This window comes from Pseudophryne corroboree, chromosome 6 (assembly GCF_028390025.1).
Source record: "Pseudophryne corroboree isolate aPseCor3 chromosome 6, aPseCor3.hap2, whole genome shotgun sequence".
Lineage (NCBI taxonomy): Eukaryota > Metazoa > Chordata > Amphibia > Anura > Myobatrachidae > Pseudophryne > Pseudophryne corroboree.
Window position 1 is genome coordinate 105,949,459 of NC_086449.1, and position 12,639 is coordinate 105,962,097.

The window sequence follows — 12,639 nt, forward strand, 5'->3', positions numbered from 1 at the left end:
TGGGCGTTTCTGGGTGTCAACTGACCGTTTTTAGGGAGTGCTTAGAAAAACGCAGGCGTGTCAGGAAAAATGCAGGCGTGGCAGGGCGAACGTTGGGCGGGTGTGTGACGTCAAAAGCTGTCCCTTCATCGTTAGAATCAACGCGCACGAAGAGTAACTACAGGGCTGGTCTTGTTTTGCACAAAATGATTTTGCAGGCGCTCTGCTGCACAAGCGTTCGCGCTTCTGCAAAGCGAAAATACACTCCCCAGTGGGCGGCGACAATGCGTTTTCACGGCTGTTAAAAACTGCTAGCGAGCGATCAACTGAGAATGACCCTCATTGTTGTGCGCTGCACATATTATTAGGGTGTACACTGCCAGAGGGGTGTGTGTACCAGCACATATCTGGGTGTGTCTAGCATCACTTATTGGGTGTGTCAATTTACAATTAGTGCAAGTGGGAGAGCATAACAATTTGCCACCCCTCTCTCTGTCTCCAGCCTTATCCCCCCTCTCTGTCGCACCGAGGGAATGCACCTGTAGAGGCCCATGCTTAAGCGGTGTAACCATCCATTAGAGGAGGTGTGACCAGCTAACACAGAGGCATGGCCAACCATTAGAGAGTGCATGGTCTGGGCCACTTTATAAATAGATACAGTAAATACTGATGGTGCATACAGTATACAGGGCTTAATTCAGCATGGATCACTATTCAGAGAAATCGCAAATCGAGCGTGTGTGGAGGGTCTCTGACATCTGTGTAGACTACTTCCAGGCTGTCTCAGGCGTAGATTAGTGGCAGCCTCAGACCTACTTACATTTGCTCTGAAGGCAAAAAATCTTTGATGTTCCATAAATTGCATCTGCATCTGCGAATGGATCGCGGTCTGTGCTGCATTAGCAAACTTGCACAAGGCGTTTTTTCTTCCTGTCGGGGCGGCGCCTTTCTACTTGCAGACAACTACAATTTCTCAGAATAACTATCCATACTGAATTAGGCCCACTGTACCAGGGTGATTGCAGCGATGCACTGTAGTGAAGGCACCTTAGTTCTGAGGATGCAGTATGTGACATATGTATAATAATTAGCACATGATGGTGATTTTGGGGCTAATTCAGGCTGGATCGTAGTGTGCAATCCAACCGGAATTCTTGCTGAAAAGATGCGGGCGCATGCGCAGCGTCCGTCCTGCGCATGCGCCTGCATTTTCTGTGTGGGGGGGGGGGGGGTCCGCAGAAAATGTGATTGCCTCTGCCTGTCAATCAGGCAGAGGTGGTCGCGGGGCAGGGCGTCTCCAAGGAGGAGACGGAGCGTTGCGGGGGCGGGGCAACCCGAACTGTGGGCGGTGCGGCGTGAACGGGGTTGTATCAGGGGCGTGGTCGAGGCGGCTGCGTGAAGTCTCACGCAGCCACCCCCACAGGTAAGATGGCGCCGGGACTCCTGCGGCCGCAGCTAATCATAAAGGAATCAACTTTAGTTTCTGCTGACAATGGGGGTAGGCGCCGGTCAGCATGCGGGGCGACCTTGCCCAGCGATGGGCGGCCCCCCAGCATGCGATCAAAAGGATAGCAAATTCTGTTAATTAGCAGAATTTGCTATCCTTACTGAATTAGCCCCAATGTCTATATAACACATTAATTCACTGAACATATAATAGGGGACCCAGGTACTAACTGGCTAGTGTCTAATGCTCAGTGAGAACTGCATTAGGTCTAGTAAAGGCAAAATACATGCCAGTATCGAAATAATCCAACTATCTAAGCTCTTACCTATGGGCTGATATAATTGTAGGTTAATAAATGAACACAGTACTACAATGGCATCCCAATCACTGACAGGAACTGTGTTCATTATGTTAAAGCCCACAGCCAACAAGAGGAGGTTACAGGGTTGCGTCATAATCTCCTAGTTGGGAGGGTTAAGGTGTGTACACACGGTGAGATTTCTCCTTTCGAATTTGACTACCCCGTGGGGTCGGTATCACAAGGCTAGATAGACTGTGCAGGCAAGTCAATCTTGACTATCTAGTGTACTGTCTAGTACAAAGTATAGTCAAAATTGGCACTTAAGATGTGTACACACGCACCGATGCAGGCAAACGGCCGATACTGACTACATTGTGACCGGAGGCATGTAGTCAGTATTGGCCACACCAGCACACACTATATTTTCTTGCGATGCTAATCCCGCGGGGCGGCGCATAGGCATCGCAAATGCATACATACGGTGCGACATGCACTAAGTTTCCATGCGATATGGACTATATAGTCCATATCGCACGGAAAATCGCACCGTGTGTATGCAGCTTAGTCAAAATCGTACATAGACAAAATCGAAAGTACAGATAGTCAAAATCTGTGCTATCTGGGCTCTGGGGGAGTTCAAGGGAAATAGCATAGTCAAAATCAGGCATAGCAAGGATCTCACCGTGTGTACACACCTGTAGGCTGCAGGGAGGGGGAGTTAGGTTTAGGCTGTGGGGAGGGGGGTAGGTTCAGTGGCGTTATAAGGGGGTTGCGGGCGGCCCGCACCCGGTTGTCTAGACTGGAAAGGGTAGCACCAAAATGGCGACTCCTCCGCAGTGACAGGAGCCGGGTGCTGCAGTGTGACAGTCTCCTGCAGCACCTGGATCCTGTCATAGATGCAGGATGTGCAGGAAGACTGTCTCTGGGGGCAGACCAGCATCTCTGGAGAGGCTAGGCACGCCCCTTGAGTGATGATGTCAGGATTCCTGCGAGGCCAAGCTCCCTCTTTATGCGGGCACACTCCCTTTATGTGTGGCCACACCCCCTTTTTGCCACAAGCACGCCTCCAACTCGTGGGAGATCAAGAGTGCGCACTGGGTGTGACGCCTCTGGGTAGGTTTAGGCACCCCCAGGGAGGGATAGGCTGAGGGAGGTTTGTAGGTTTAGGCTGCGGGAAGGGGAAGTTAAGTTTAGATACCACAGCGGAGGTTTAGGTTTAGGCTGCGGGGGGGTTAGGTTTAGGCTGCGGGGAGGGTTAGGGTTAGGTGGGCTTTGGGGAGAGGTAAGTATACTTACCTTGCTCCTGTCGGGATTCTCATCATCAGGATGCCGTGGTTGGTATTCTGACCACCGGCATCCCAACCGCCGACATATCAAACCCAACCACTTAGCAGTGGCCAATAACCCAAACTATTAAATTAACACACCGATTCGTAGCGATAAAAAAAACGGGGAGGGAGTTGGTAGTTTTGGGAGCATGGTTGAGCAAAGAAAGAACAAGTGACCTCAGCGGAAGGTGAAAAACGAGTGCAATCATTATCTTATAATTTTATTTCAATTAGCAACTGGTGAGTAGCAAGCCCCAAGTAGGATAGACAAGGAGAAAACAAGACCAATAGACAAAGCCACTACAGAAAACATGAAGACAAAGAAAACAAGAATCAACTATAAACAACATAACTGCACAAAATCATTGACCAGGCCTAATATAACGTTTGTCATTGCCCGATTTCCATTGTTGGATCTCAAATATCAGAAAAACACCCACAGCAGATGCAGCAACACCAATTTGAAATGAATGTGTGCCAAAATCTTGTGACGAGAGGCCTACAATGGAAAGATAAAGCTTCAAAACCCAACTAAACTAGTACTTAGTTAGCCAAGGGTCAGCTACTTCTGACCGTACAGCCACATACTGTCTAGCAAATATTACCGGGCAGATCCGGGAGTCCTGAAATCCACCAGGCTCTAGCTGTTAGTTTTGGAGTGCCTTAGTCTAAGTCTACACGCCTTAGTCTACACAGCAATGACCTCTCGCCAAAAAGAATATCCAAACTGAGCATAGTCACATCTACCCATTTAGAGGAGAAAATCAACTCCAAAATCATTAAGGACTATGGGGGTCATTCCGAGTTGATCAGTCGCTAGCAACTTTTTGCAGTGCTGCGATCAAATAGTCGCCGCCTTTGGGGGAGTGTATTTTTGCTTTGCAAGTGTGCCAACGCTTTTGCAGCCGATGGCACAAAAAAGTTTGTTGCAGTTTCTGAGTAACTCTGGACTTACTCAGCCGCTGCAATCACTTCAGACTTTTTGGTCCCGGAATGGACGTCAGACACCCGCCCTGCAAACGCTTGGACTTGCCTGCGTTTTTCCAAACACTCCCAGAAACGGTCAGCTGACACCCATAAACGCCCTCTTTCTGTTAATCACCTTGCGATCGGCTGTGCGAATGGATTATTCGTTAAATCCATTGCCAGCACTGATCTTCTTTGTACCCATACGACGTGCCTGTGCATTGCGGCGCATACGCATGCACAGTTTTGCCAAGTTTTAACCTGATCGCAGCGCTTCAAAAAGTTGCTAGCGAGCAATCAACTCGGAATGACCTCCTATGAAAGACCATTAAAAGCTAGTTTTAATCACTTAAAAACAGGAAACATAAGCAACAACAGAAACAATTTAAGGAAGCAGATTAACATGAACCCGGATAAAACAGAGGTCCTTCTGATAGGACCGCAACATCAAAGGACAAGACTGCAGCATAGCCAACCAACTGGACTTACACTTGGGGATTCAGAGTTACAAACCACTGATCGTGTGCAGAATCTTGGCGTTGTCCTGGATGGTGGCTTGACACTTAAACATCAGATATCAGCCACAATCAAATCCTCATTCTTTCTCCTGAGGAACATTGCCAGAATCAAGCACTTAATTTCCTCAGATGATCTGCCAAAAGTCATACATGCATTTGTATCATCTCGATTAGACTACTGTAATGCCCTCTACCTTGGTCTCCCTGCAAAATAATTGCAAAACACAGCGGCCAGGCTGTTAACCAACCAGCCCCGCTCTAGCCACATAACACCCATCCTCTACTCCCTTCACTGGCTGCCTGTAAGATGGCGAATCATCTTCAAGATTGGCTTACTGAGTTTCAAAGCACTACATGACCAGGGCCCAAGGTACCTGAAGCAGCTTCTAATCCCATACTGCCCCACTCGCTTACTGCGATCTATAGATGAAGAACTTTTAGCAGTACCCAGAATGTCCAGTAATTCATCTGGGGGTCGAGCTTTTAGTCATGCGGCTCCGACTCTATGGAACTCACTTCCCCACACAGTGCGAGAGGCCCAACAATAGAATCCTTCAAAAGTAGACTCAAGACTTTCCTGTTTACTCAAGCATTTCCATAATGCCCCCTTAGTATCTACATGCTTCTGTATTTTATGAAAAGCTGTTCTGTACTTCATTGTTTCTGTACTATATTATGCTATATATCTTTTAAGCGCCTTGAGTCCTATTGGAGAAAGAGCGCTATATAAATAAAATTATTATTATTATTATTATTATTATTATTATTAACATCAATAGAACGCATCTTGTCGGGCACAACAGGAATGAGATGAGCCCTGCCTCTCAAAGTCTTTAGAATAAGACAACTTTTGGTAGGTAAAGGAGGGGGATGCAGTCAATTTACCGACAATCAAAATCCCGATGGTTAAAATGCCGACAACCATTGACCGACGGTCAAAATCCCAACATGGTCACAATACCGACATGTAAAATACCGACAAGGTCAAAATACCGACATTTATAATGTCGACAGGTCAAAAAGTCGACATTAGTTTTTCATGATTTTTTTATTGAAACCGACTTGTTCATACTTTACCATCCCAGTGAACCTGGAGGGGGACTATAATAGCGTGCCGAGTGCAGCATGGTGAGCGCAGCGAGCCATGCGAGGGGACGCGGTACACTTATATGGTGTCCATGTCGACCTATGTCAACATACACATTTAAAAAAACAACGAAAAACTTGTGTCAACTTTTTGACCTTGTCGGTATTTTAAATGTCGGTATTTTGACCAGGTCAGGATTTTGACCTTGTCGGGATTTTGACCGTCAGTCAATTGCTGTCGGGATTTTGAACGTCAGGATTTTGATTGGAGGTATTTCTTACTGATCCCAAAGGAGGCCCTTTATTTAACAGAAAATTAGAAACATAAGCCCTAGATCTGCCAGAGTCATAGAGATGCTAAAGAAAAGAAAGCATTGAGAGATGTCCACTCTATTCTCCATGTCTGTGGCCATGGAATAAAGCTTACCATTCAATCCAAGCTTGACGCTGAGCTTGCAGTGTGCCTGAGGCAACAGACTGCTCGGTTAGGCCCTCCATGCTGACTTGGTCACCTGCCAAACATGAGAGGAGCAAAGTACACCAATAGCATCAGCCGCAGGAGACAAATATCTAAATGTAGTCCACGGGAACCAATATAATGCATCAGCTATCTCATTATCCTCCCAGGGACATACTGACCTTTGACCATAACACTGCATCGCAAATAAGTCAAAAGTAGCTGCACAAGCACACACCAAATCAGCCCTCTGTCGTTTAATAGCGAGTACCATGCCAAATTTGTCACGCCTCACCACAATACTGTGATTGCATAACCGTTCATCTCAAATCTGCACTGCTACCCTTGAATGAGAAGAGTTTGACAAGCAAGTGATCTCTCACACATACCAGGAACCACTGCGGTAATAACCAAACCCTGTAGATCTTGCTGCATCTGTAAACAGCTGCAACTGGAAATTGTCAGAGACTGAGGGAATGCTCAACTGAAAACCATTTAAAACCTTCAGAAATGAAAGACAAATAGACTGTCCTGTTTAATGACACACAAATTAAATAGTGAGGTTTAGACATTCCAGCTGTGGCTCTTCCTTGCCTATATGTATAACCCTACAGGTAAGGTTCTACAGTCCCAACAGTGGTTGGTCCTGAAAGAGAGTAGTCTTATGTATGCAGTGATGGCAGCACAAAGCTTAAAGCTATTTTATCCTGAGGAAGGCGGCAAAACAAAACCCACCACAAGTATCAATCTCGATGCTCAAACAGGACAATGAATCTTGAACCCAAAATGACAGGAAAAAAGACTGCCACAATGATCTGAATTAGCAGAACCAACGCAAAGGAAATCGTCGAGATCTCGCAATCTCATGATCACAATGAAGCAAGGTGCTATAGCTTTAAAAAAAACAGTTCAGAACACCAAACATTCCATAGGCAAGCACATGTCTATAAAATATCCATCACCATCACCAAGGTGTAAGACCAATGTTACCTCAATCTTAGCCAGCAGTTCACCAAGACTGTATGCCCTAACAACATTCAAAGTGTAATCAAAGGACTGGTACATCACTGAACAGAATTCAGGAGGTATAGCATCAATGATGGATGACTCTGCAGGGTAAGAGAAATGCTGGATGAGTGAAACGTCCAGCCGTACATCCTACATGTACGTTACTCCACTCTGGGCCTGACTCTGAGTCACATGCAGAAGTGCTCGCAAGAGCATCTATTGGTGATCGCCCTCCTGCGATATTATGCAAATGCCGCTACATACTCCTTCCCTTGTGTACATCTGTGCAGCCAAATGTGCAAGGACTGAGACGCCCACTTTTAGTTTAATAATGATTGGTGCATCTTTATACTCCACCATCGGTTGCACCATTCCACCAACCCCATTGCAGATAATTTCTCCATCTGGCCATGGACTCCTGTGCTTGTGTCTGTGTGTCTATGAATGTACCCACTTTCACTAACACCCCTGCGACATAATACGCCAACTGAGGGGACAATCTTTGCATGTACCACAAGCCACCTCCCAGTCACCACTCAGGAACGACCATCACTTTTCTGCCGCATTTCTGATACCTTCTGACCCGATCGCCACAGCACCTCGGTGCGCACACGCTGTGTAACACATGCGCCGTAGGGGTTTTCAGAATTTGTTGCACATGTCCAGTTGCAAATAATAACTGAACATTAACCTCGACATTGCGTGCAGATTGCGTGTGACAGAATTAGGGGAACATGTACTAAGCAGTGATAAAAGTGGAGAAATGAGCCAGTGGAGAAGTTGTCCATGGCAACCAATCAGCACTGACGTAACATTTCTAATTTGCATACTATACAATTGTATGGAGCAGCTGATTGGTTGCCATGGGAAATTTCTCCACTGACTCACTTCTCCACTTTTATCACTGCTTAGTACATGTCCCCCTTAGGCCCTATACTGCATCTATAAGAACACTTCCCGCACAGACCTGAGGCTCCGTGGGGAACCCACTTGAATCTTTACCATGCTGGGCTATGACAACCTAACTGAGACCCGGAAAACAAAATCTGCGTGTCCCACCTATTCGGGCACCAGGCTAACTATTTAGCCATGGCCCCCAAAAGGGACTGCGTGCCCCCAGCGCATCATATATCAGTCATTCTGACATGTCCCACAGGCCTACAAAACACTTTTGTCTATTTAGAAATGGTAAATATCCACGTGCAGCTCAGTGACATTAATAACAGAATATCAGATTGCTATGGAAGAGCAGCAATTACAAATGCTTTGTCTGTAGCTATAAGATGGTATGTCTGCATGACTTTACTATGCATGGTGTTTAATGACTTAAGAGCCTGATTCAGAGATGTGCGCACACGACGCCGCAGCTGCGATTCAGTGCACAGCGGCGGTGTGACACTATGTAGATGTCGCAACCACCAGGATTTGAATTGAGACGCTTACTGGAAGAATCTGAGATCCATAAACACGTAACCATCGGACACACAGCGGTCGATAATCGACTTTTGTGTAACCATAAGGTCACGCGGCATGGCCATCAGAAGACGCCGGAGCCATTTTAACTGCATATGGGATCGCAGTCACAAGCTGTGGCACGCCCCTAAAATGGTTGCAACACACCTGCGTTTATGTAGCCGGTCCCCGTTACTGCCTGAAACGCTCCCTGCTGTCACTCACTTTGCAAATACGTGGTTGAGTCACATTATTATGACCACCAGCTAATAGAGCAACCGCTTCGGAACACCAGACGCAGCAGGGTTTGCAGAACTGTCGTTTTAAACACTTTGACAGTGAGCTGCTCCACTGTAGCACTGCAGTCGGCCATCACGCACCTTCGTAAAACTACATCGGCTGTTGTGAAAGTACGTCGAGTGTGCGCATTGCGCCGCATGCGCAGAAGTGCCGCTTTTTCACTTAATCGCTGCGCTGCAAACATTTTTATCTAGCGATCAACTCGGAATGACCCCCTATGCTATCACTGGGAGGCCTTCACAAAGGCCCTGTATGTGTTGAGACACTGGCCAGTTAGTTGTGAATACTTTGACCTGCAGCATATGAGGTAAATTAAACAATATCTTTATTTATTAAGAAGACTGGTGAGTGCCCCAGCTGATAAATGATTACAATGTGAGCATTGACTTCTGGATATATATACAGGCTTAGAAACAGGGTGCACTCCTTGATGAATAGCTGGGAGCCGGATATAGGCCCTCATTCCGAGTTGTTCGCTCGGTATTTTTCATCGCATCGCAGTGAAAATCCGCTTAGTACGCATGCGCAATGTTCGCACTGCGACTGCGCCAAGTAACTTTACTATGAAGAAAGTATTTTTACTCACGGCTTTTTCTTCGCTCCGGCGATCGTAATGTGATTGACAGGAAATGGGTGTTACTGGGCGGAAACACGGCGTTTCAGGGGCGTGTGGCTGAAAACGCTACCGTTTCCGGAAAAAACGCAGGAGTGGCCGGAGAAACGGTGGGAGTGCCTGGGCGAACGCTGGGTGTGTTTGTGACGTCAACCAGGAACGACAAGCACTGAACTGATCGCACAGGCAGAGTAAGTCTGGAGCTACTCTGAAACTGCTAAGTAGTTAGTAATCGCAATATTGCGAATACATCGGTCGCAATTTTAAGAAGCTAAGATTCACTCCCAGTAGGCGGCGGCTTAGCGTGTGTAACTCTGCTAAATTCGCCTTGCGACCGATCAACTCGGAATGAGGGCCATAGTTCATAATATACGGCATCAAACTCCAGTATGCTGCATAACGCCGCTGGCATATTAGAACTGCAATGTTTCAGACTATACAGTCCTTTCTCAAGCTTGAGAAAGGAGGACTGGCATAATGCCAGACATCACATTTTCCCAGTTTTGGTGATACAGCCTGTGGTTGCAAAAGTGCAGATTAAAAAAAGTTATAGTGCTACACTGTCATAATGGTTGGAAATCAGACTGCTTAGGGCGGCCATACATGAGGACGACCAGCATCCTTACGATTTTCCCCGCAGCTCTCCCGGCAGCACCAGGAGTACGATAGATAATTAGGGGGGTCATTCCGAGTTGATCGATTGCTAGCTACGTTTTGCAGCCGTGCAAACGCATAGTCGCTGCCCACAGGGGAGTGTATTTTCACTTTGCAAGTGTGCGAACGCGTGTGCAGCCGATCGGAACGAAAAAGTTTTTTGCAGTTTCTGAGTAGCTCTGGACTTACTCAGCCCTTGCGATCACTTCAGTCTTTTTGGTCCCGGAATTGACGTCAGACACCCGCCCTGCAAACGCTTGGACACGCCTGCGTTTTCCCTACCACTCCCAGAACACGGTCAGATGACACCCATAGACGCCCTCTTTCTGTCAATCTCCTTGCGATCGGCTGTGCGAATGGATTTTTCGTTAAATCCATCGCCCAGCAACGATCCGCTTTGTAGCCGTACGGCGCGCGTGCGCATTGTGGTGCATACGCATGCGCAGTGGTAACCTGTTCGCTGCGCTGCGAAAAACAGCAGCGAGCGATCAACTCGGAATGACCCCCTAGGTCAGGAAAAGTACCCAACAATCTATTGTACGACCTGTGAATCACCGCTATCCAGATCGCCTGGGGATCCAGCATATGACCCGCGGAACCGTGCATTGTATCGTCGTTAATGAAAGCAAACGATTTGCACTTTTAATAATGATACATCGATCCGAAATATTGATTTCGGGCACATGGGCCCGGTGGCCTTTCAGGTGTGTGTGTGTGTGTGTGGGGGGGGGGGGCTTTAGGATAAGGACTACAGAAAGAGGATGGTTCTAGGATGATTACATGATTGCCTAAATCTATTCTATACGGATCTCTGTGTGCTCTAGGGTTAGAGCTTTTGGATGACTGTCAGTACTCTATTAGATGTAGTGTTGTTTTACTGAACTTCGGCTCTTCTGCTTATATTATTAGTGTCGGTTTGTCACTACTCTGTCCTATACTGTGTAGTTAGTGTCACCTTTCTTCCCCCGTTCTTAGTATGTCAGATCTTTTGGAACAATAATGCACTTCATATATTTACTTACTTTTGATATATATGTCAGTTTCAGAGACCCCACCGCTCCAGTACCGTTGGGCAGATTCTGAAAATATATATAAAAAAAAGATATGCATGATGTATGTGTATTCACAGTGATGACAAGACTGGAGTATTCTTATAGCAAAATGGAGCAGTCATGCTGCCTCTTATATCCAGTCAGTGAATATCACTGAGGAATCTGTACAACAAGGTTATTTATACATGTCACAGAGATTTTAAAAGCCTGAGTAAAAATCTGCTGCCTTTGGTTATTAACAAACAAACTTCTAAAGACAGGCAGAAGGCCTTGTTCCTTTCTGTCAGATGCTTCAGCCAGTATGTCAGCATAAAACAAATTAGATGTTGGTGGGGTTATACTGTGGGCTGAAGGACCTGTTATGTAAAAAAAAAAACTCGTAGTATGCATTATTGCAGGGCCGTTCTGGACTGTGCAAAGCTCATGGCGAAAGTTTCCTGTGGCACTCTCTGATGAAGGGGGTGACCATGGGCGTAAAAATAAAATTATAAATAAAATAATAACTGCGGGGTGCGTTTACCAGGGGGGAACCATTTGCCAAGAAGAGCCGTTTGTCACGGGTGATGAGTGCCTAAATGTTACCTTGTGAAGACAGGTAGGTCCTCATCCTTCCTTGCCATCTCACCACGGCTGCCCCCAGAATGCCATGAGTGACGATGTCATGCAGCGTAACGTCACACCCAGCACCAGCATTCTGGGAGATTGGGCACAGTTTCTAAATATAGCGGTGGTGGAGGGCAAGAGCAGATGGGCGCCAGTGGGGTGTCAGTGGCCACACCCCCAGGCGGTAGTGCCCTGGGCAATAGCCCCGTTTGCCCGCCAGTAGAACCACCACTGCATTATTGCTGAGTATGTGTATCGTAAGGGGAAAAATAGTAATAATGCAACAGGCCTATGGGTCTATTAATTGAGAAAAGCCCTTTCTTGTGTGTTTTCAATGTATCTCACTCATACTAGCCCAAGAAATATGTGGTGTCCAGAGGCAGAACTCTGGGAGGCAACGGAGTCATCTGCCGCCGGGCTCCTCTCCTCCCATTCTATGACACCATTGAATTAAGTTAATTGATAGCTGCTGCTGTCTTTTCAGTGGCCGACTTCCTCACTGGTCCCTGCACCTTACAAATCACACCCACTTTATTATGCTGAATATACACATTTTACAAGTGTCATACCCAGGATTAGCAACCACGACCTATTACACTGGATGCGGCACCTTACTGATGAAGCTGTTTGCTCCTGTATAGGAAATATGAGAATTCTAACTATATGAAGATACTTCTCTGACAATTACATGTAACTTCATATAGTTAAAATTCTCATGCTACCTGTACAGGAGCAAATAGCTCCATCAGTAAAGTGTCTGCTGTTAGTGTAACAGGTCATGGATTATAATCCTGAGTATGACTGCTAAGAAGTGTGTGATTTAAAATAAAAGACAATTAAATGTATAAATACAGTATATAATTTTTTTTCAGAAC

The 12,639-nt window shown here is 46.4% G+C and overlaps 1 protein-coding gene across 4 annotated transcripts in view; it reads right to left on the minus strand.

Moving 5' to 3' along the window:
• Positions 1 to 12,639, minus strand: part of PLEKHA2 (pleckstrin homology domain containing A2) — a 251,324-nt gene that overhangs the window by 192,559 nt on the left and 46,126 nt on the right. For all 4 annotated transcript variants that reach the window (XM_063931609.1, XM_063931606.1, XM_063931607.1 and 1 more), the window contains exon 3: positions 11,132 to 11,188. In XM_063931609.1, coding sequence (XP_063787679.1) covers positions 11,132 to 11,188 — 57 coding nt within the window. The remainder of the gene's footprint in view (positions 1 to 11,131; positions 11,189 to 12,639) is intronic.